The sequence below is a fragment of the Protopterus annectens genome, chromosome 1.part0 (genome assembly GCF_019279795.1).
Source record: "Protopterus annectens isolate FY-2018-M chromosome 1.part0, PAN1.0, whole genome shotgun sequence".
Classification (NCBI taxonomy): Eukaryota; Metazoa; Chordata; order Ceratodontiformes; family Protopteridae; genus Protopterus; species Protopterus annectens.
This window is the reverse complement of record NC_056725.1, coordinates 1,438,054,853-1,438,079,171: the sequence shown is the minus strand read 5'-3', so window position 1 is coordinate 1,438,079,171 and position 24,319 is coordinate 1,438,054,853. Positions and strand designations below refer to the sequence as shown.

Genomic DNA, 24,319 nt, shown 5'->3' with positions numbered 1-24,319 from the left:
AAAGCAAATGTAAATGTGATAGAAGGAGTAGAGAAAGTGCAAGTAGATATGGAGGATGAAGAAAGTGAAATTTTGGACTTAGCATTATTGAGCTTAGAGCTCTACTTAGCGGATACGAAACCGGAAGTTCCACTTCTGGTGGAGGAAAGGGAAGTCAAATTCCTGTGTGACTCAGGAGCGTCACGGACTTTGATACACCCCTCCAAGTTACCAGAACATTCCGAATCACCTAATTATATACTAGTAAAAGCCGCAAATGGACAGCTATACAGGGAACCACTTTCCCATGATTTAGCAATAACTGACCCTGTTTCAGGTATGACTCAGAGAAGTAAAATAGTTGTTTCTGCAAAGTGTCCAGTAAACCTATTGGGCAGGGACCTTATGCAGATATTTGGCATAGCAGTAGTTCCAACTGTACAAGGTATGGAAGCACAGAAACAAATGGATACCTTTGTAGTGCGAACAGAGGGTGAAACTTTTTACTGGTACAGCCAGGATCTAGTCACGACTGGTCCAGGGACAGTAACCGAGGAACTGATGAACGTAGCCATCAGTAAAGCCCCCTCCCTTGACACTGATCGACAGCATGTGTTACACTGTACTCTATACTACTGTACTACACCAGGACCTGATAGAGAATATGAGCAAGAATTGTTTAAAAATCGTGCAACTAGATTGGTTTTGCGTACTTTGTACTGGGATACTGAGGGGAACAGTGTAGTTAGCTGTTCATTACCTCAAGAATTCCTTGCATTGTATAGATCATATCGGTTACCACATGTCAGCTTGACAAAGAACAAAAGTGTCAAATGAGCAGATTTAGGAGAAAAAGTAACAAGATGGGAGAAACAGACTGATTTAGAATTATCAGAACAAGGGATACAAAAACAAAAACTGAATTGGTTGACACAGACACATCCAGCTGTACACTTGCAATCTAGCGAGGACAGCTGATTAGCATTCTTGTTAGAAGAAGAAGAAAAGACCTTATGTGAAATTCCAACAACTCTCTGGTCAACAGGCAAGTCAGATGTAGGACTTATTCGAACAGCAGGACCAGTTACAATTACTCCAAAGTCAGCTTTTAGACCACAGAAAAGACAATACCTTTTGAGAAAGGATTCAGAAATAGGAAATAAGCCTATAATAGCAGCATTACTCAAAGAAGGAGTACTGGTAGAATCTCCTGATTCACCATGTAATACACCCCTATTTCCTGTTAAAAAAGCAAACGGGGAATGGCGGATGGTACAAGATTTACAAGCTGTAAACAATGCAGTAATATCTAGTGCACTCACGGTGCCAGACCCACATACGTTGTTAAATGATTTAGAACCGCAACAGAAGTATTTCTCTGTGGTAGATATTAGCAATGCTTTCTTTTCAATACCTATACATCCTGATAGTCAATATTGGTTTGCATTTACATTTCAGGGTAAAAGGTATACATATACTCGAGTACCACAGGGATATTGTGAGAGCCCAACAATTTTTGCACAAGAAATGGCTAGCAACCTGGCAGGATTTACCCCACCGGGAGGTAGTCAAGTTCTACTTTACGTAGATGACATCTTGCTAGCAGCCCCCATCCAGCAACAGTGCAGGGAAGATACAGTAGCATTATTGAAATTTTTAGCAACACAAGGACACAAAGTAAACAAAAGTAAGTTACAACTTTGGAGAAAACAAGTTATATACCTAGGATATGTAATATCCAATGAAGGTAGAATACTAGATGAGGAAAGAAAAACAGCGATTTTTGCAAGCACCCAAACCAACAACCAAGAAAGAAATTATGTCTTTCTTAGGTACAACTAATTTTTGTCGGAGCTGGATACCAAATTATGCTTTGGAATCTGCTCCACTGACTGATTTGATATATAAGACACCAATGGCAGCACAAGATATTTTACAATGGACAACTGAAGCAGAAACAGCTTTCTGCAGGTTGAAGCAGTTGATAGCTTCTTCATTAGTTTTAGGACTTCCAAATTATCACAAACGGTTCTTTCAGACCGTAGATTGTAAGCAAGGATATATGACGTCAGTATTGATGCAACAACATGGGGACAAGCAACACCCCATAGCCTACTATTCATCACAGTTAGACCCAGTGGCGTGATCTTTGCCTCACTGTGTACAAGCAGTAGTTGCAGCCACAATGGCAGTACAGGCTTCGGCCTCAGTGGTTTTATTCCACCCTCTCACATTGAGAGTGCCTCATGCAGTTGCAATAATTTTACTGCAAGAGAAAGTGGCATACCTTTCTCCTGCTAGACATCTTTCATGTATGACTATACTGCTGAGCCAACCTCATATGACAATTGAACGACGTACGACATTGAATCCATCAACATTACTTCCAACTCCTGCAGAGGGCACACCACACAGCTGCCTGCAGAAAATTGAACAGTTAGCTTTACCTAGACAAGATCTTACAGATATGCCCTTGGATAATGCCGAGGTGACATATTACATGGATGGCTCATGCAGAAAGGGTCCTACAGGGAAGAATCTGGTAGGGTATGCAGTAGTTACAGACACTGAAATTTTAGAAGCTCAGTCCTTACCACACAACTTATCTGCACAAGCAGCAGAATTGATAGCTTTGACGAGGGCATGTACTTTAGCAAAAAACAAGTGTGTAAACATATATACTGACAGTCAGTATGCTTTTTCTACAGTACATGTATTTGCACAACAATGGAAAAATAGAGGAATGATAACATCCAGTGGAAAACCTATTAATCATGCGCAGTTTATTTTGGAGTTATTGGAATCTATTCAGTTACCTACCAAAGTGGCTATTTGTATATGTGTAGCTCATACAAAACAGCAGGATAAGATTTCAAAAGGCAATGCATGAGCTGATGCAGCTGCAAAGCAAGCAGCCTCAGACTCAGAAACTGTACTTTTAAATGAGGAATTACAATCCTCTGAGATTTTAGATTTAGACATGTTAAAAACAATGCAGACACTTACTACAAAAGCAGAAAAACAAAAATGGGTAAAACGAGGTGCAATTCTTGAGAATGGACTGCACATTTCCAAAGAAAGAAAACCAATATTGCCGTCTAATTTATTTAAATATACAGCTTTGTTGAGCCATGGGCAGTGCCATGTCTCAACAGGGGGGATGGTACAGTTAGTAAATCGAATATTCCAAACATATGGATACACAAACTACACAAAAAAAATTTGTGCAGCTTGTCATACTTGTTACAAGCATCATGCACAAGGAGCATTTAAAACCAAGCAAGGAAGTTTTCCTATACCACCATACCCGTTCCATACAATTTGTATGGATTTCATAGAATTGAATCAGTGTGAAGGGAAGAAGTTTTGTTTAGTTATTGTAGACATGTTTTCTAAATGGGTAGAAGCTTTTCCAACCAAAAACCCAGATGCAGCAACAGTGGCGAAAGCCCTGATAAAAGAAGTACTCCCTAGATTTGGCATTCCGGAAAGGATTTATAGTGACAATGGCACACATTTTGTGAATCAGACGATTCACCAGCTTGGGAGATTTTTTGGTATCTTCTTAAAGAACCATTGTGCTTACCACCCACAGTCAGCAGGACTGGTGGAAAGGTACAATGGTACCTTAAAAAACAAGTTAAGGAAGCTAGTAGAAGAGACCCAAAAGAATTGGATATAGTCTGCCTTTAGCACTGCTGAGTATGAGAACGGTTCCAATTGTATAGGGTTTGACTCCCTTTGAAATGATTTTTGGGAGAGCATATTATATGCTTCAGTGGAAAGCTCTCATGCCTGCAGAGCAGGAGGCTGACAGTTCATTAGCTAGTTATATGAGGAAACTGTTAACAAATAAATCTGTTTTACAGTTTAACTCTTTTTCAGATAAGGAACAGACCAGACCGGAAGCAGTCTTGGCTCCTGGGACATACGTCTGTCTGAAAGTGACAAAAAGGAAGAATTGGGAGAGTCCAAAGTGGGAGGGACCATACCAGGTTCTGTTGGCAATGCCTACTGCAGTTAGAGTGGCCAAGAGGACGTCCTGGGTTCATTTGACGCATTGTAAACCGGTAAAGAACTTTCAACTTGATAAAAACTTTGTGACTGATACACAGCCAGACCGAGATGGCCAAAAACAAAGCGAATAGAAGTTTAGATCAACCCCAGAGATGTTGCATAATCATTTTGTTGTGTGTACATTTATTAACTGTAATTGTGACAATTTTCCTCTTGCTGTGGTTTATCCTACAGACAACCACACAAGTGAAAGTGGGAAGGCGTGATGAAACGTCTATAGACTGGCATCCAAATTTTAACACATACCTGGCCATGAAATGTGTGTATGCAGAGACTATGAACATTTCAAACTGCTGGGTTTGTACAGCTATACCAACAGCATATGGAGGACTGGTAATGTCCGCTGTCCCTTTGGGGATAAATGAGACTTGGGAGAATTTACTTTTCGACACAGGAACTGTGAGATCACAGGACAAAATAGCTTTATTTTTACCTGTCACACAAAAAGGAATTGTATGTTTCTATAAAAATGACACTCTCCAGGTGGGCTGGAGCAATTGCAATATAACCATATCTTACCGATGTTATATTAAGAATAGTAACGGCAATACTTTTTGCAATACTAATTATGACTCGTATTTAAACTCATTGAAAACACCTATGAGTGACATTCAAAAAAATCCAGTTTTGTTTAAACAATTGTCAGTTATAGATCAGAAAATGTTTCATACAGGGCTGATGCGTATTAGTACTAAAGTAGAAAACTGTTATTTTATTTGTGGGAAAAAGGCATATAAATGGTTACCTGAGAATTGGTCCGGCAGTTGTTTTTTGGGTTACTTGGTTCTGGCAATAAGACATACTGCAGAATTACCTTTGGGTAAGATACGGAACGTAAGGGAAACAGCTCGAAAATCCGAAGGTCCAGTTAAGAAACCTGTGAATCCAGTTGGGAAGATCGAAGCTGGTTGGAAAGACCATAATTCAGTAAAAGACAAAAGCGAATTGGCTCATATGGACTTGAGTGACAGTGTTATATCCTGGGCAGGAATACTCCCAGCCTATGGAGCAGTCAAATCGATCTGGGAGCTGAGGAAGTTGTCAAAACTTCTCGAAGTAATGAGTAATGCAACTTTTTCCGCCCTAGAACTGGTAACTGATGAACTGAATGCAATGAGAACTGTTGTGCTACAAAATCGGATGGCTATTGACTTCACCCTAGCGGCGAGAGGTGGTACGTGCGCGCTTATCAAAGAAGAATGCTGTGCTTTTATTCCTGACAATCGTCATGAGATAAATAACCACCTAGAGGTAATTCAGCAAGTATCAGCCATGACTGAACCAGGCCCAAACCCACTGACGGACTTTTTCCAGAATCTATTTGGGGGGTGGGGTTCCATCCTAATGAATATTCTGATTGCCATTTGTGTGGGTATACTCCTAATAGGAGCAAGTGTATGCTGTGGAATTCCCTGCATGAAAAGATTAATCAAAGATTTTGTTGATGTATCTGTTACTGAAACTTTCTACCAAGATATTGAAATTGAAAGATTGATCTCAGATGATGCTTTCTCTGAAGTATAGATTGAATGACTCACCTAGCTGAAAATCCTGAGTGGAAAAGGCTAGGAGACGAAATGACACTAAGCACACATCAAAATAGAATAAAAAGTATTAATAGGGGGGAAAATGTTAGAAAAATGTGTATTTGAATACATGAGAAATGCTAGTTTAAAAGCAAAGTAGTATGTAATGCATTTTATTCTATTAATCATATAGTAGTAAAATTAATTCATGTCTAAATGTGAAGTAGTTTTGAAACTGCAGTGTGGCTTGAAGCAAGGCTGATCTCTGACCCTGGCAGAATGCTAGCTTAGCAAGTTTTAATGTTTATGCTTTCAACAAGTGATTATCTGCTGGGTCAGGAAATTAAATGTGTCAAATAATGAAATCTTCTGCTCTTTCCTATTGGAATGATCTGGCCTTGTATATGTGTTACTTAGATAGCACGCAGCTGTGTGAGAAAGTGTAATAGAGAACAAAGATGTGTATTAAAATACTGAAGCTGCTATTGTATTCGAACTGATATGAAACCTTGAATAAGTAACTTTACAGAAAGACATTATGACTGACCAGCTGGATAGCAAGGCCGTATTGTATCTAGAGGAAAAGTTTTTTTTATTTGTACAGCATCAGCAGACTTAATGAATGTAGAATTGTAAGCTAAAGTGATGTAGATGCCCTGTGACATATCACGTCAGAAAGGTGGGCATAGCTAAATTTTAAACCTATATAAAATTGTGTGCTTCCTGTTTCATGTCAGACAAAATTCTGTACTTGTACGTTTTTTTTGCCTCCTGGTGTACACTAGTAAACTTTTGAATCTGAACCTCCTGTGTACTGAATTCTTAATTTTATTTAACAATATTCAATTTTATTATAGTACTTATCTATGCACCTGTATACAGAGGAAGCAAAGTACAATGATGTAATAGAATAACTAATAACAAAGTACTACAAATGATGCTGAATTAAGGGGTGTAAATGCACCCCAAGTACAGTTCAGAACTGATTAAGTTAACAAATGAAACCTAAATGACAACAAGTATAATTTGGAACCAAAAGTTGCTCATTCTAGTCACTGAAGGGGGATGGGGAGGGATGGCATTTCACCTAGCTGCATCACTGGTGTGTAGCACTGAGCTGCAAAAGCCATAACCATTTAGCTACAGACACAAGCCTGGAAGTTAATAAGTATAAACTCCATCTATGGCTGATAAATCTTACCCTCCAACCACTTGTTATCTGGAACTGGTTGAGATACACTTTTCAACATTTGAAATGCATGAATGGTTAATAATAGCAGTTTTCAGCAAACAGTCAGTACAGTCTATTCATTTTACAGTAATTACAGATAATTAATAAGGCTGCCGATGGCAGTATTTTTAAAATTATTGTGTTTTTGATTTTTCACAGCCGAAGATTCTCTCCATGGTTCATGTGCAGTGTCTTACCCCATCTCCTTCACTTATATTCAAAGCGCTCTTATCTCTCTGTATTATCGTACCAGGAAACTTTGTAAAAATTGTGAATTATTGCAGGTATGAAGCTTTTTATTTTATTGAGTTTAAAATGATCAGAGTTTTTTTCTGTGCTCTTACCTTGTCTGCCCAGACTACTTTGGCAGCAGTAACATACTATGTGGTGATTGTGGTCCTATGTCAATCCTTCACTATCATGAGGAATAGTCAAATATGTTTCTAGTCATACAAGCAATTTACAGGGAATGAAGGACGTTATGTTATGACTGTGCAATAAACAGAAGCTTATATATTATATACTGAAAAGCAAAATATGGATACAAAAAGATATAAAAACTGAAAAGTAATTATTACAATGCCATGTGTATGGCTACGAGACAATCCTGAACATAAAATCTGGATAAGGTATTAACATATTTGAACTGGTGGAAAAGAAGAAACCATACTCAGAGATTCATTGAAGTGCCTAGCATGAGCCATATCCCCCCAACATCCAACCCCTGTACAGCCATTGGTGCCAGAAGGAATTTTAAAGAATTATCCCATTTAAAGAAGCACCCCCCCCCCTGATGTCTGTACTACTGTTGGTTCTGGCTACAAGACTTTAAATATTAATCCATGGTGTCTAGTACACCCCCCCATATCTGTACTTCTGTTGGTGTTGGCTATGGTATTTTAAAGAATCAACCCTTGTGCCTAGTACATCCTCCACCCCCATATATCTGTACTACCACTGGTGTAGTAAGTTCCACTTAAAAAAATTAACACTATTTATTCAGTTGTAAAAATTGTTTTAGATAGTTACATACTGAGTGACAAGAACAGTAATAGTAAAAATAATGTTTTTTTAGACCACCAGTTTCGAAAGCACATCAGACAATCATATACTACAGTAAAAATGTATATGATATAAGAAAAATGGGTAGCATTGATTTATATGTGCCTACAGCCTGAGTGTTACCCTACAATCAAAACTGAGTTAAGATCATCTGTAGAGGAATAAAGCCTTAACTTTGGCCCACACAACCTGGATTCGATTAGTGGCTCTGCAGTCAGGTGCTAACAGAGAGGGATGGGTGTACATACACGGGGGAGGGCATTTATCTAGACATTTACTGTGGAGAAGTATGTCCCACAGAGTAGAGTAGTCCTTGGAAGTAAACACATGAAAGCAGTAGAGGGGGAGCTAAGGGGTAGGCTATAAATAAAAAAAAATCATGGCAGTCAATGGAACTATCCCCTCCCCCAGATGCCCTTGTGTTCCACACTGGTTACAGCCGCAGAATACCCATAGTCCAAGGACTGCAGGAGAGGCTGGTAGGTCCAGTACTGGACTGTGGTACTGTGATAAGTCAGTAAGAATTTAGCAGTAGGGGATCCAAGAAGAAAATAACATCTACGATCAATAGAAGTGTCATTCTAGTGACTGCAGGAAAAAATGTTAAATTGTTCAGAAATGATAGCCATTTTTATATTGAATATTTCCTCTGCGGCTGTGCATGAGCAGTTAGTGCTTAGGCATAAGCGGAGAAAATGGTGCACTTTTGTTGGGTTAAGTGGAAGTAGCCTGGATTAAACTGATGGCCAAAGTGTCCCTCAGTGGGAGAAATAAGGGGCTATAAGCTTTCAAGGAATAAGTCAGAAATGCTGCATTGTTTACTTCTTGGTTGAAACCATGGAAATAACTTTGCTAAGATTAACAAGTGTAATTATGATAAACAATGTCTTTAGAAATTTTTAGAAAAGTTTAGAAAAAATTGCAGAAATATTTTGCAAAAATTGTTGGAAAATTGCAGACTTAAGCATCTGTTCCACTGCTTCCTGAATAATTGCTGGTATTATATACTGTAGCTTATATTAATTAAGCAGGTCACCATACAGAAGTGTTGCCATGTACAGATAGTCCAGTACTTCCAAGATGAAATGCAGTACAAACTGACCCTTGCACTATAACATTTCTAGTTCTCTAAATACCAGTGTCAACCAGTCTGGCATTTACATATTAGGTACTCATTCATGTATTTAATCTTTAATAAATTATAATAAAGAACCAAATAGCTACTTACATCTGTTTTGCTAAAAGCAATGATATAACAACAAATAATATATTTTTTACCTTCCTCCAAGCAGTTCATTTATTAGTAACATTTAATTCCAGAACCACCATAAGCTTGTTGTACTCGTGTATTTTATCAGTATGACATCAGTTGTGCACTTAAAACACTTAAGTAAGTATAGCTTACACTGACTTTTAATGTATTCATGATTGTTTAACAGTTAGCATGCCTTTGAGCCTCTTAAACATAGATGAAATTGCTAAGCCCTTTGAGACATGGTGAACATTTTAAGTTGCCATACCATATAATGTCTAATAAATTTAATTCAAATTATTTCATGATGATGATGATGCATTTAGATTAAGGAAATCGTTCCGGCTACATCAGCTACATGGAGAAAAAAAAACTGTGATCACTGCTTCATCAAGGTGAACAGGAATATTTCCACCTTTTCTCATTCACAGTTCTTCATTCATTCTAAGTGTCAGGGAAAAGTCTTGAATTATCAAGTTTACTTCAAGGTTTTTGAGATCACAAATTATAATATATAGCAAAAATGGTGAAACCAGTCTTAAAATTAATATCTTGGATAAACTTGTAAAGGTTTCCCTTCTCGAGTTTTACTTAAATGTGCAAGATTTTTTTATAATGTTAATAAAACAATGAACTGACAAGACTCATTCTAATGATTCAGAGTGGCACAGATACTAGAAAGATTGGGCAGGGGAGGATGGAAGTACACAGCCAATGCAGACTTGCCCACCCAGGGGGGACGGAGGCAGCTCGGCTCATTACAATCACAGAGTGAAGAGCCTGGTGTGCCCTGGACTGCAAGTGGCGTGCCCTGTGTTTGGAAGATTGTACATGCATGGAAACTCTCATGGACCAACCAAAAGCAGCTATAGCAGGGCTTGCAAAGCTGCCTCAAGACTGGGCAAAGGTATAAAAAAGAAAGACTCCTAGGCAGCAGTATGACACTCTACTAGAGTCCTTGTTCAGCTCACTGGCATCACATATGGGTCGAGTAGAACCCATGGAAGCTAGGGCAGGTCCAGTCAATCCAGTGACATGGGGCAAGTAGAACCCATGGAGGCTATGGCAGGTCCAGTCAATCCAATATATTAGAAGAGGAGTTGGTAGCAACTGATAATCAGCTGCAGGGAGTCAAAAAATAACTGCCATGATATTTTTTAAGAAAATTCTTTTTTTATATCAAAAGAGTGATGAAAATTAAAGGACATGCAGAAAAAAATGACTGGTACAACATTCCAGTTTTCTGGATTCTAACCAAATATACTAATTGTCAAAACCATGTAAATCTGACATTAATGTGCTGGTGTCACTGCATATTCATGCCCCGTTGAGAAGTTAGGATAAAAAATACCTGAGAAATATAAAATATTTCCTACAGGAAATGTGTGATATGCCTAGTCTCCCAAGTCATGCTGTGTGGTAGAATTCAAGATGCTGAAACCAGCAAAGCTTTCTTCCTATGAGAACAGAGGAGAAATACTCATTGGGGAGCTTGCAAACTGTCACCCGAAGAACTGCATAAGTAAACCACTATGGAGATTAAGAACAAGCTAGCAGGAAGCCCTGCATTAAAACATTGTCTCAAAGATAATCTAGCTGTCTGTCACTATGCTTGTGCATATCTCCGTATATGTGTGTATGTACAAGCATATCGCTAGAATATATATGTGACCATAGGTGTGCTTGTGTGTATATGTATATATATATATATATATATATATATATATATATATATATATATATATATATATATATATATATATATATATATATATATATATACACACACACACACACACACACACACACACACATACAACCACACAAAACACAAACAGGCACATGAATACTCTCTCTCTCACTATGTGTATGTGTTTGTGTGTGTGTGTGAGTGTGTGTGTGTGTGTGTGTGTGTGTGTGTGTGTGTGTGTGTGTGTGTGTGTGTGTGTGTGTGTATATATATATATATATATATATATATATATATATACACACATACTTAGAAATAGAGAGAGAGAGACTTCTGCAGTTTCTCTTACATAGTTTGATTGCATACTTAAAGTGTCCCTATTTTGGAGTAATGATCCTATTTTCAGGCCTGATTTACCCTATACATGGTATGAAGGATATGTTCCTGTTTTTAAGCTTAATTTATCCCTTCACAAAATTTTCTGAATCCTCCTTATCACAAATTATTTTTGAAGCTGTGTAGTACACAAAAAACCATGCTACATGACAAACATACTAGTATCACCAATAGTTTAATGAAAGAGGACACAAATCTTACATCTCCATTTTACAGAAGTAAAAATAAATGACCTTGTGGGGTAAAATGTTGCAGTTCATTACATTAAAGTCTACAGACTTTACACTCTTTCTTTGATGATGTTCTTACATTTTATGCTAATTAGACATTCAGATTTTTTTGCTAATGCACGTCCTTTTCAAGGGCCTTTGTGCCTATTTTCAATGTCTGCAGTTTGAGGGGTTGGTTTGATTTATTTGCTTAGGCACCCTGTAAGGGGTTGTTTGATTGGCAGTTGGGATTCTGTGTATTTATGGTACTTTACAAGCTGGTTACACCATGGCTTAAAAGTGAGCAACCCCCAAGCTCATGTATCACTGCTGAGGTTTCTTGATCCTGAGTAGGAGATAGCTGGTGTGACAACACTACCTCATCAACTGAGGCACTTTTTTGAAACACATTGTGAGATGTATCACCAAATCCCTCTCTGATCCCACTCATTACACACTGCAGAAACCAGGTACCAGAGCTACTCTATAATACTAAGGCATTACCATATTGATCTGTTAGAGGTTGTGCTTTTATCTCCTGCCCGGCAACTCCACAATGCAAATGAGCCACTCATTTTTCATGCTACAGTGAAAGGGCCCTCCCATGCTTCTTGAAGCTTATACTGATGAACAAGAATAATAACCATCACCTTTTGTCTGTCTGCATATTGTCTAGCCCTTGCAGTCAGGTCATATCAGACTTGTTTCTGCCAGTGTGCTTGCACTGTGGGCTGTTGTGCTAACCCAATGAGCTCAATAAGGGATATAAAGGGAAAATAAAAATAGTGGTAAGAAAAAAACATTGGACCACATTGGTGATATAAAAATCAGCAGATAACATGGGCGAAAGACCATATTAGAAGATTTTACATTTGCTATTTTAATTAAGAAACATCTATGTTTAAGAGATTATGTTAAACAATGGTGACTTAGAAAAGAAAATGGTTTGATTTTAAAATATCAGACTTTACAGCTAAAAGGTTTAAATCTGGATATGAATTGGATTTTTGTAATTATTTTATATTCATTTATTGTCAGTTTAGGACTGGGATTGATGGGACTAATTAATTAATATTGACTTTAGTCTTTTAAAGATGCAAGTGTGTTTTTTCTCTGTCCCACTTACAGGCTGAGATGCTGGGAACGTTTAAGTATATTTAATAAGAATTTAATTTTAAATTCACTAAAGAGAGATGTTTTGCTAACATAAAGCTGCCCCCTCTGTTATTAACCCCCAAGGAAAAAACACCCTACTGAAAATCCCCAACAGACCATTTGCCACATTTCCTGCCCTAGAAAGAACAAAGCCTCCACCATAGGGCACTAGGAGCATAACCCACCACTGCTGTGATGTACTTATTACCTGTGGTGCCCGGGCACTAAGAGGCTCCACAATGTCAATGGCTACCCTGTCAAATAGTTCCTTACTAATTGGCAATGTCACCAAAGCAGCTTTGGCTTTATCTCCTGCCTTGCAAAGCCTTTGATACTTTTTGCACATCTTTTACTACTCTTTTATACCTTTTGGAAAGCCTAATCAACAAAGATTTGCAAAAGCCTTCATTTAGTATGCTTTATGATCAAACTGCCTGATAAAGCAATATCGTGGGTTATGGCCAAAAGTGCCAACTGGTGGGACTACCAACTGTTGCTTCACTTCTCTAGCCCCTCTTCCAGGGTCCCCTTTGTGCAGAAATTCATTGTCCCAATATACTTGCTCTCTGCCCTTTGAGGAATAGGAGTCTCCTTAGCTACTTCGCTCAAGATTTGCAAAATGGAGTTTGAGAACTAAACCTGCCTTAACTCTATCTTTGTAATCTCCACAATTTTTCTTGTAATGGAAGTCCAGTACTCTTCTGCAGCTTTGGCTCAGATTTAGACTATGTACCCTCCCTCATCACCCAACAGTCAGGTCCAGTTTCTGTAGCCTGCCCCCAACCTTCTTCCTTTTGTTTTCTAAACAAACAAACAAACAAACAAAAAAGAAAATTAAAACAAATCTTTATTTCTTAATCTTTAGCAAGTAGTTGCTGCAGTTTATATCCTGCATGGAGAACTGCAGAGCTGACGTTTTAGTTAAAAAAAAAAACTTCTCTTTTAAACTGTAGCAAACTACAGTTTATACCTAGCATGAAGTGCTGCAGCACTCATGTTTCAGTTAAAATAAAATATTTTTTTACTTTTAAACTGTAGCAAACTGCTTGCTACAAAGGAGTAAGCAGTTACCACAGTTTACACCACACACAGAACACTACAGCAGTTTGACCGCAAATGCAATACCGGCTTTAAAAAGCTGGTATGTATTAAAGAGCATTTAGCATTGGCCAGTCACACCCCCCCAGCACTGGCAGTTGCCCCCTTCACCCATCCCTAGCTATGCTACCAATTATATGTAACCACATGTATACAGATTACAGTATTATCAAAGTCATTATCTATTAGAACATCTGCTGGAATATCATCAAACACTGCCGCCAACTTGTGTCTCTCTGCTCCTTTCTCATTCCAAGTGAACTCTGACCAGTGGCACCCGCAAAGATCTCAGCGACTACCATGGCCCAAACCGGGGTAGACTACCCATTAAGGTGATACAAGGGTGTGCTGAAAAGTTCTAAGCCCGACCAACGTTCTAAATTCTGAGCATTATTTTGCCTCTTTAGCTGAAAAGAGGGTTATTTCATCTTATAAAGTAACAATTTGCACAATCATAATGCTATGTTTTGACATAGTTTCAGATAATCGAACCATGACAACAAATAGTGTAGAATTTTCAAGTATGGACCTCCGAGCAGTCATGAAGTTCCTATTCCTGCAGAAAAACTCTCCAAAGGAAATCCATGAATGTATGATGCAAACATTGAGTGATAAGTGCCCTTTGTACTCAACTGTGAAGTAGTGGTTTGCAAACTTCCAGCATGGAGATTTCGAGATCGAAGATGCAGCAAGGTCTGGGAGGCCTCAAACGGTGTCAGCTCCTGCAATTGTTGACCATGTCCATGACCTGATTTTGGCAGATCAGCAAATATCAGGTAAAAGAATTGCTGAGATAATACAGATATCCAGGGAACATGTTGGGTTTATAATCCATGAGCAGCTGGGTATGCAGAAGCTGTCAGTCTACTGGGTGCCCAAATGTTTGAATGCCGACAAGAAAAGACATTGAGTGGATACTTCCAAGTTGATTTTGTGGCATTTTCATTGAGCTGGTGCCAACCTTTTGGAACAGCTAGTTACTGTTGATGAAACATGGTTACACCACTATGATCCTGAGACAAAACAACAGTCCATGCAATGGTGGCACTCAGGTTCACCAAGGCCAAAGAAGTTCAAGACCCAAAAGTCAGCAGGAAAAGTCATGGCCACAGTGTTTTGGGATCAGGAAGGTGTTGTAATAACTAACCATCTTTCAAGGGGACAAACAGTTAATGCACAATACTACTGTAACTTGCCATGCCAATTAAAGGAGGCATGGAAAGAAAAAAGGAGAGGGAAGCTGCAGAAAGGAGTTCTCCTTTTGTAAGACAATGCAGCCGTTCAAAAGGCTGGCAAAATGGACGTTTTGACAAAAGTGGGGTTTGAGTGCACAGACCATCCACCCTACTCACCAGTTCTTGCTCCATCTGACTATTTCTTGTTTTCAAATGTTAAACAGAGTTTGAAAGGATGGCAATTTTCAAGTGATTCAGAGGTGATTTCAGCAGCGGCACACTAATTCAGGGACCAGATTTCAGACATTTTTTGGCACGGTTACAGAAACTTCAGACACAATGTGCCAAGTGTGTTGAACTTCAGGCAAATATGTTGAATAACATGTAAATTTCATGGTTCCATGTCATTCCCTTCTAGGTTGGGCTTAGACTTTTCAGCACCCCCTCATGTTTCTGTCCAATAGCTGCATGCATAACAATACCGATATCTGATACAGTGCCCTTCTTGGCAATGGTTTCTTTTCCATGATAGGATACAGGCTCTTGTGACAGTCTGGAATATCTGCTCACTCGTGACAACCTACCATTACTGTTTTGCTACTTTCATTAAATCTCTCATGTGACTTTTGTTCTCCATCCTGTAATTAGGGATACTTAGGCCATACATGTCCTATCTAGTTACAGTGGAAATATTTTACTCTAACAAATTCTTGAACCAGTGTTCTTCTATTTTCCTTATGTAACATACAGTGAAGGTTTACACTACCTCTGCCATTGGATCCCTTATACCTATATATGGTACTGGATACCTCCTTTTTGCAGTTATACCTTGCTGTTGTAATAGAGGTCACCATTTTCCCGTTTTCCTCCGCAGTGTTATGCCCTTGTTCTGCTGACTAGTTTCTCATTTCTGCAGGTTGAGTACTAAGTACTTTCTCCTTTATTATATGGCCTCTTAATATTTTAAATATAAATATTTTAACATACTTCACCTTATTTCTGCAATAACCATTCATGTCATCTGCCTTTATTCTATGTTCTCTGAATTCCTTACTATAATATTCAGGAGTTACTTTAAAATACTTCTTCAAGACATTTTTGCCTTTATGTAGTGAAAGCAATCCACATCATTATTTCTGATAAAGTATGCAGAGGGTCTCATTTACCCCCCACCCCCGAGCAAAAAAAAATTTGTACACAGATCGAGAAAAAAAGCATGCCTTGCTTTAGCAATTTAAATAAACCACACATTTAGCTTTCCTTAACATATTAGAACTAATGCATGACTGAATAACATTGTAGTTTTGCTGCATAACATCAATTTGCCAGTTCAGAATTTGGCACAATCCACATCAGTTTGCAGGTACAGCCTAAATGCCAGCAGCAACATAAAAAGTTATAGCTTGCCTACTGCTACATACAACAAGTAGCAAGGTATGGCATATGTGTGCAATGAAGCGAAGCATTCAAGAGGTGTGCATTGCTGATATCGTGCAATCCCTCAGGGATATGGTTGTTCTATCAATCATCATGACCTCAAAGTGCTGATATTGTGCAGTCCCTCAGGGATATGGTTGTTCTATCAATCATCATGACCTCAAAGGCATCTGACTTAGGCAAGTCCATGCATGACGGCTTGCTGCCAGTATGAAATTCCCTCACCACTCTATTACTTTTGTAAAATATTAAGCCAGAGCTGTCATGGTACACCTAAGCTAAAGCAACCTGTTCAGTGCAGCCTGCAGCCTGTTAGCTGGTTGTCTTGCCATTTTATCACTTCTAAATATTAACTGCTTAAGCATCCAAAGCTAAATACCAAGAAAAAAAGACTGTCAACATCAGATCTGAGCATTCACATTTTCAGCCCTGTAAAACTACACAAGCTGAGTCATGGCTGGAGGTTCATGAACTTAAATGGCAGCTTCTTGTAAATGCAAAGGCTGCACCTGACGTTAATGAGAACTTAAATATTAATTGCGCTGGTACAATTAATCCCTCCCTTTTTTTTCTGTTGGTTACTGTATTGTCTTTTACTTTTATAAATGCAGTGTGTTTGCTTTGTTAGTAGTGAAGTAAAATGTTCGGATGAAGTCCAAACACTATTGAAGGACGAAAGCGCTTAATACCAATTTTGTGTCTGTTTTCTTTTTCCCCTCTTAGTCTAAAGAAGTTTTATTAGTATTTTAGCAAACAAACAGAACCATCTGTGAAGCTACAAACAGGACAAAACACTTTGATGCAATTTCTTTGATGTACATTATCAATAAGCAATTGACCAATGAATGGTATCAGAATGTTATGCATGCATGGAATTCCATTAAAGTCCTTCCTTCAATGTGAAGAAAATCTGTGGTGTTCTTATTCTGAATTCACTGTCCATCTCCCTATGATCCACCTTAAGTCATCAGAGGAAAAACTCCACAGTAGAAACTCCATAAAGGAAGTAACCACTGCTTTATGCAAATGGAAAATAATTGACATGCATTAGAGCAAAGGCTACAAAACAAATATACAGTGATCTTTTTGCAACCAAACCATTCGAAGAAAATCCTTACAGAGATAGCAGTTATTCATTCATTCAACTAATAGATAAAAACAACTTTGATGAAGTAAGAATTCATATGCCCCAATTAAACAGCGCAGCATTCACCTATGGGTGAACATAAACACACACACACACACACACACACAGACCCAAGCACAAATGCTAGTTTTTAAGACTTGTTAAAGGAAAACTGTCTAGCTGTCATTATAAATGCTAACACAAATCCTGTTATACTTCTAGCATCTTTTTACTTTTATAAAAGCAATATTTGAAATCTGTATCAGAGTCCCTAACAAATAATGACATGATGATCCAATACCCCAGGTTAGTACTTAAAATGTATATATAGTATGTGCAAAACTGAAACAGCCTAACTCTAGGTTCTCTAGGCAGTCTCCCAAAGACTACACGGTGTGTACAAGATGTTCTGCGGCCTTGTGTGTGTCCAGAGGCAAGTCGCTCACTTATCTTTACCTCCTGACTCGTTTCAGCAGTCTCCTTGGTTATGTTTGTCACTCATTGCCAAAAATTGAGACTGAGCCTCACATCTGTAGAGCTTGGTGGTCAGCTCTTTGATGGTCTCCCGCTGGTTCACAATTGCTTCCTTTTGCTGCAATATTATCTCTCTAAACTGATCCACAGTGACTATTAAGTCTTCCTCTGAAGGGTTGGTGCTCTGTATGGGTATAGGAGCCAGTGAGCAATCAAGATCAGCAAATATGCAAGCGTCCAGATGGTCATTTGTGATAACAAGATGATTTATGGCTGAAAGGTATGGATATTTTTTGCAGTGCTTTAGTCCAATACTAATAGTGAACACAAAAATGTATGCACTAGACCTGGACTTTCTTTGCAGGATATTAACTATAAACCTAACTGCAGACAGCCAGGACAAGCAGCAAATCACTTGCCATGCTGATGGCATCAGTCATACAAACCCTGTGATTGCCTTCACTGACAATCATGGGACTTTGGGCAAGGTGTCTTGCAGATGCATGGTGACATAAAATGTGGCAGGAGACATGCTGGACTATCTCAGACATCCATGTAGGATGTTTATTTTCTATTCCCCTTAAGTGGAAATTAAAAAAATATATATATGTGTATGTATATATATATATATATATATATATATATATATATATATATATATATATATATATATATACTCGAGATGCCGACTTCTCTCATATGGCCTAACCATATGATCATATCTCAAAGACCCACATCCTGAAATAAAATAGTACACTTTATCTGCAGGGAGAGCTGTGCCCCCACCCCCTGCCCTTTTAACATTTCACTCCATGATCTCACTACAGTGCAGGAAAGAGGAATCTCAGTCCCCAAGACTGTAGCAGGATCTTCATCATTTGTCGGGTCTTCGAACGCTCGCCATATGGTGTCTCGGCCATATGAGGTTAACATTTGAAAGAGGATTCAAAATGAAGGGCTCCAATATATGTCAATATATATATATATATACATATATAGATATATATATATATATATATATATATATATATATATATATATATATAATACACAGTATATATATATATATATATATATATATATATATATATATATATATATATATATATATATATATATTATAATTATAATAAAAAAAAAAACAGTTAACATTGATTGTGTATGAGGCAAAAGTCTGGACATTCCACCAAAAAGTATATAGCACTCTGTGTTTATCTTGTGGCAACAAGGGTATATGCACTTTCAGTGAGCAAAATCGTTTGCGTAACTATACAAGTCCAATTTACAAGCTAAAACTTCTGCCTACCAATTAGCATGTGATAGACACTTGTGCTACTTTTCTTTCAATTGCTTTTTGACCAGCTGAACCAGGAAATTGAAGTTCAAATCCCTCCATGTGTATGAGGCAATGTACAATGGACAATTAGCCTTAAGGATGTATTGTAAATGCAAACTGCTGCCTTCAGTAATAAGCCTCAGTTGCCACTTTCAAACATGTCTTATACTATATAACTAAAGATCGTGCCTTTCAGTTCAACCTGAAATTTTGACCAGAGTTGTTTAGTACAACATATCCACGCACTCACAAGATATTTTTTAGAATGGGCAGTAATCCCCTTCTGTCCACCAACATCATCCTTTCCACGTTTATGGTGCACTACCACTAGTTAGTAAAACACACAAATATACATATAATTTTATACCCCAAAATACTGAAATGGGCTGAAATGGTAACTCTGAATGTTCACCCTCAGTGAAGACGAGTGAAGTACAGTAAATGCACAAAAAAATAAAATCTTCTTAAGCTAATACAGCTCTTGTACTCACTTTCCTCACTTATCTAGAGGAAAATAGTTTTTTATTCAGGCATGTCCAAGGGTCAGCGCCCAGTGTTCTCTCCTGTCTAGCTGATGAATCATCTTGAGGCAATGTATTGCCTCAAGCCTCGTGGCCACAGAACTCACCCTCCTACCACCCACCAACACTACAACCTGTGAGAGATGCACTTATCTAGCCAAACTGGAGGTAAAGCTCTCTCCAACCAAGACTGAACTTGGCAGTCATGAGAAGGTAAACATTTGCACCACACCACACTCATCACATAGTCTCACTAAACCCTACACACCAAAATCCACACATAGTAACACAAAAACATTCACGGAGGCTCTCAATAATAATCTGTCTAAGCAACAGAGACCTCCAAAGCAGAAAGGCAAGCAACCTCCATCCCCAAATGACACATAGCCCACAGACTTAGTGTGCCACTCAACCACAGTCAATAAGGCAAAACAACGTACCCAACACACACACACTAGTCATAGGTGACTCTATAGTCAGACGAGTCTACTTCAGTAGACCGACAGTACACAAGAATGACATTCACAACACCGAGACTGGAAGACCGACAACGGAAATAACCGACAGTACGAAATCCCGACGCTGAAAACACCGACATGTGAAACGAGTGCGACTGTGTTAAGTATGCAATATTGACGGAAGTTAGGGTGCAGGTAAGGTAAGTGTGTGATAGTGACGGACTTTAGGGTTAGGGTGCAGGTAAGCTAAGTGTGCGATAGTGACAGACCTTAAGGTTAGGATTTGGGTTAAGGTTAGTGAATATATAGCTGTGTATGTAAGGTTTAGTGTGGCTTTGTAAGGTTTTTGGTGTGCTTGTGTTGTGTGTGTGTTGTGAGTCAGTGTTATGGTGTTCGGTAATGTGAACTGTCGATTTTGTGTGGTGTCGGTGTTGTGGTGTCGGCATTTTGGCTGTCAGGTTTGTGGTGTGTCGGTGTAGTGTAGGGGATCCAGTCAGGAATACTGATGACCTACTCACCAGGCTAAACAAGAAGAAGGTTGGGTGCCAGGATCCGCCACATAACCTACGCACTCAGGTCACTCCACAACAAGTACAAATATGACTCTGTCATTGTCCATGTTGGTGTGAAGGACCTGAGACATACATCTCTGGACTACATGAAAAGAGACATGGAAGAGCTCTCTGATCTTGTAGCCCAGGCAGGTATGACCCTAGCCCTCAGCAGCATTCTGCCATCACCTAGCATGATACCGCAGTACAAGGATAAAATGATTGACTTCAACAATTGGCTAAGCTTCTGGTGTCATTCTAAGGGGATCCAGTATCTGTCTGCTTGGGATGACATGGTCAAGAGACCACGATGCTTTGCCACAGATGGCCTGCACCTGTTGCTCCTGGGATTCCGGATACTGGCTAAGGCTCTTGCTGCCCCTATAGTACCTTTTTTAGGCAAGGTTCAAATAACAAATTCACCACTATAACAGGAACAGGCAAGCAAAAACTGAGGGTAATGTTCCTCAATGCTAGAAGTCCAAATCTCAAAATGCACTCACTCGAGGTACTCCTTAAAATGGAGAACATCGATATCTGTGCAGTGACTGAGACCTGGTTCAAGGCTCCAGAGAGCACCCCTGCACTACCAGGCTATAACTCATACCACACGTTTCGGCCATGTAACCTGGACCGAAACACCAAAGGTGGAGGTGTGTCCATATTCATTAAGGATATCCACACCTCCAGGCTAGTTGCTCAGCATAATGCATCTGAGGTTATCCAAGTGCAACTAACTCTGGGCAAAACTGCAATCCAAATTGTAGCTTGCTACAGATCCCCACCATGCCCCATGATTCCCACTCCTCTTTTCTTGATGTACTGGAAAATATTAGGGTTCAACCAAATACTCTAATAATGGGCGACTTCAACTACTCCACCATTAACTGGGAAAACTACTCGTGTACCAACTCCTTAGCTCAACACTTTCTTGAATTCATAAACTGCAATGCCCTGGATCAACTTATTCACACCCCCACCAGGGGCAACAATATCCTAGACCTAGTCATTACCATCATGAGTGACCAGTATTCCACGCCTGAAGTCAACTCCTCGTTGGTCCGATCCGACCATAAGTTAATCACCCTTGATATCCACATCCCACCCCCCCCCCCCCCCTTAAGGAAACTACGGTAAAAAAATTCTCCAAAGCCAACTTCATGCTTCTTAAGAAAAAAGTGATAAACTTCATGACACCCATGCAGATGGGAAATACAGTTACAACTGCTGAATCCTACACAAATGCACTCTATAAGCACTTACATGAGTGCATGGATCATGCTATCCCAAACAGAACCAAGACGCTATCCTCCAAAAAAAGGAAGCCAATCTGGTGGTCCCCTGCCATAAACAAACTGTACAACAGAAGGAAGAAACTGTTGCAAAAGAGAGTAAAATCCCATGAGTGGAGGAGCTCCCTGGTCAGCCTCAGTAAGAAGCTGAGATCCCTTATAAGATCCTCCAAAGCTAGCTATGAAAACAAAATCGCCACTTATTCTAAGGACAACCACAAAGCATTCTATAGCTATGTCAAGAATCTCAATGGCAACATCCAGATCTGCTCTGAGTTACAGCACAAAGGCATGAAAATTACAGAGCCAACTGATATTGCCAACATCCTGGCAGATAAGTTCAGTGCTAACTTTACCCCCCTCACCCCCTAAAGGGCCCATATCTATACAGGAAGAATGCAGAGTCCCTGTAATCACAACTACGCAGGTAAAAGCTGCACTCTCTAAAGCCAAAAACACAGCATCCATGAGACCAGACAACATCCCAGGCTGCGTTTTACACGAACTGGCTCCCCACTTAAGCACCATGTTCAATAATAGCCTTGCATCAGGCTTTGCGCCTAATTAATGGAGCACAGCAACAGTTATCCCACTCCACAAAGGGGGAGCCACCACTGATCCTGGGAATTATCAACCTATTAGCCTGACGAGCCTGGTCTGCAAGGCCATGGAACGTATCATCATGGAACTCATAAACAAAGACATTGGTAACCTCCAAACTCTGGATCCCACCCAGTTCGGGTTTGTGAAAGGCAGATCATGCCTCCTGAACCTGATCAACTTCTTTGAGGTAGTCACCAAAGCTGTAGATAAGGGTAAGGTGGTTCACACAGCCTATCTTGACCTCGCCAAGGCTTCTGACACCATCCCCCATTCTGGAATTATAGCTAAACTCACTAAACTAGGTATAAATCCCTACGTCACAAGATGGGTTGCCAACTGGCTCACTGACAGAACCCACACTGTAAAAGTTGCAGACTCCAAATCTGACCTCAATGCAGTGACAAGTGGAGTACCACAGGGTTCCGTCCTGGTACCTCTCCTGTTTGGTATCTACTTCTCTGAAGTACAGGCAAACACAGAAGGCCTCTGGCTAATGAAGTTCGCAGATAACTGCAAACTAGGAGCCCATAGTCAAGTCCCCAAATGATGTGGACATCCTACAGAAGGGCCTCGCTGAGACAGATGCCTGGTGTCAGAGCCATGGCCTCAAGCTCAATGCCAAAAAGTGCATTGTCATCCCCTTTGGTAAAAACTCTGTACCCATGAACTACCACATAGGCAGCAATCTACTTAACACCAAATGTGTGATAAGAGACCTTGGGACCCAGGTGGACAGTAGTCTCTCCTTTGATAGTCACATCGCCACAGTAGTCAGGAAGTCTTTCTACGTGGCACACCTCATCATAAAAGGGCTCTCACCCAGGAAAAAAGAGGTCATTGTTCCCCTCTACTCGACACTCATTAGACCCATTATAGAGTACAATGCCCCTTTTGGAATGTACCTCACAAGACATGTGCAGCAGCTGGAAAGGCCACAGAAGTACCTTACAAAGAGGATTACTGGCCTCAAACAAATGCCCTACATTGACTGCCTCAAAAAACTCCACCTTTACTCCGTAGCATATCACCTACTCCTAGGTGATATCTGCCTAACATATAAAGCTATGTCAAACCCAGAGCTGTTGGACATGCTACACCTAAAGAAATCCCAATCCCTCCGAGCTACATGCTCTAGGGACCTAAACCTTGTCATCACCATAAACAGGACATGCTGGAGGGATAGATTCCTGTCCCAGAGACTTCCTATACTCTGGAACAGGCTACCCATCTATGTCAAGCAAAGTTCTTCATTAGCACTCTTCAAGAAAAATCTTGATGAGTGAATGGGAACTAGAAAATACACCCCGGGGATCACTTCTGTGTCTCTGCTCGACAGTGGCACAGGAAAATAACTTTCTTAGGTGGTATAAGCCAGGGAACCTTGTTGGCTAGGCTTACATAGGCCCTTGGGCCAATAGCCTAGTACCTACCTATGACCCTATGAACCTATAATAAGAAAAAGAAAAGACACAAGCATTGAAGTTATATACTTGAAATAAATAACTTAAATTTTTTTCTCTTCAAAATAACTATGCCAGCAGTGCAGAACATGCCCAAGGAATTATAAATGAAGCGTTCAAATTGATAGAAAATGTTCATGGAAAAATGTATCCAATATCTGAATTAAGAAATACCCATTTTAGCCAAGACATGATGTACTTTTACTATTTC

The 24,319-nt window shown here is 39.4% G+C and overlaps 1 protein-coding gene across 1 annotated transcript in view; it reads left to right on the top strand.

Annotated features, from left to right (window-relative positions):
• The window catches only part of LOC122802587 (b(0,+)-type amino acid transporter 1-like), a 523,310-nt gene that overhangs the window by 313,256 nt on the left and 185,735 nt on the right, over positions 1-24,319 (top strand). Inside the window, exon 4 of the mRNA XM_044072305.1 lies at positions 6,973-7,097. Within this exon, the coding sequence (XP_043928240.1) occupies positions 6,973-7,097 (125 nt within the window). The remainder of the gene's footprint in view (positions 1-6,972; positions 7,098-24,319) is intronic.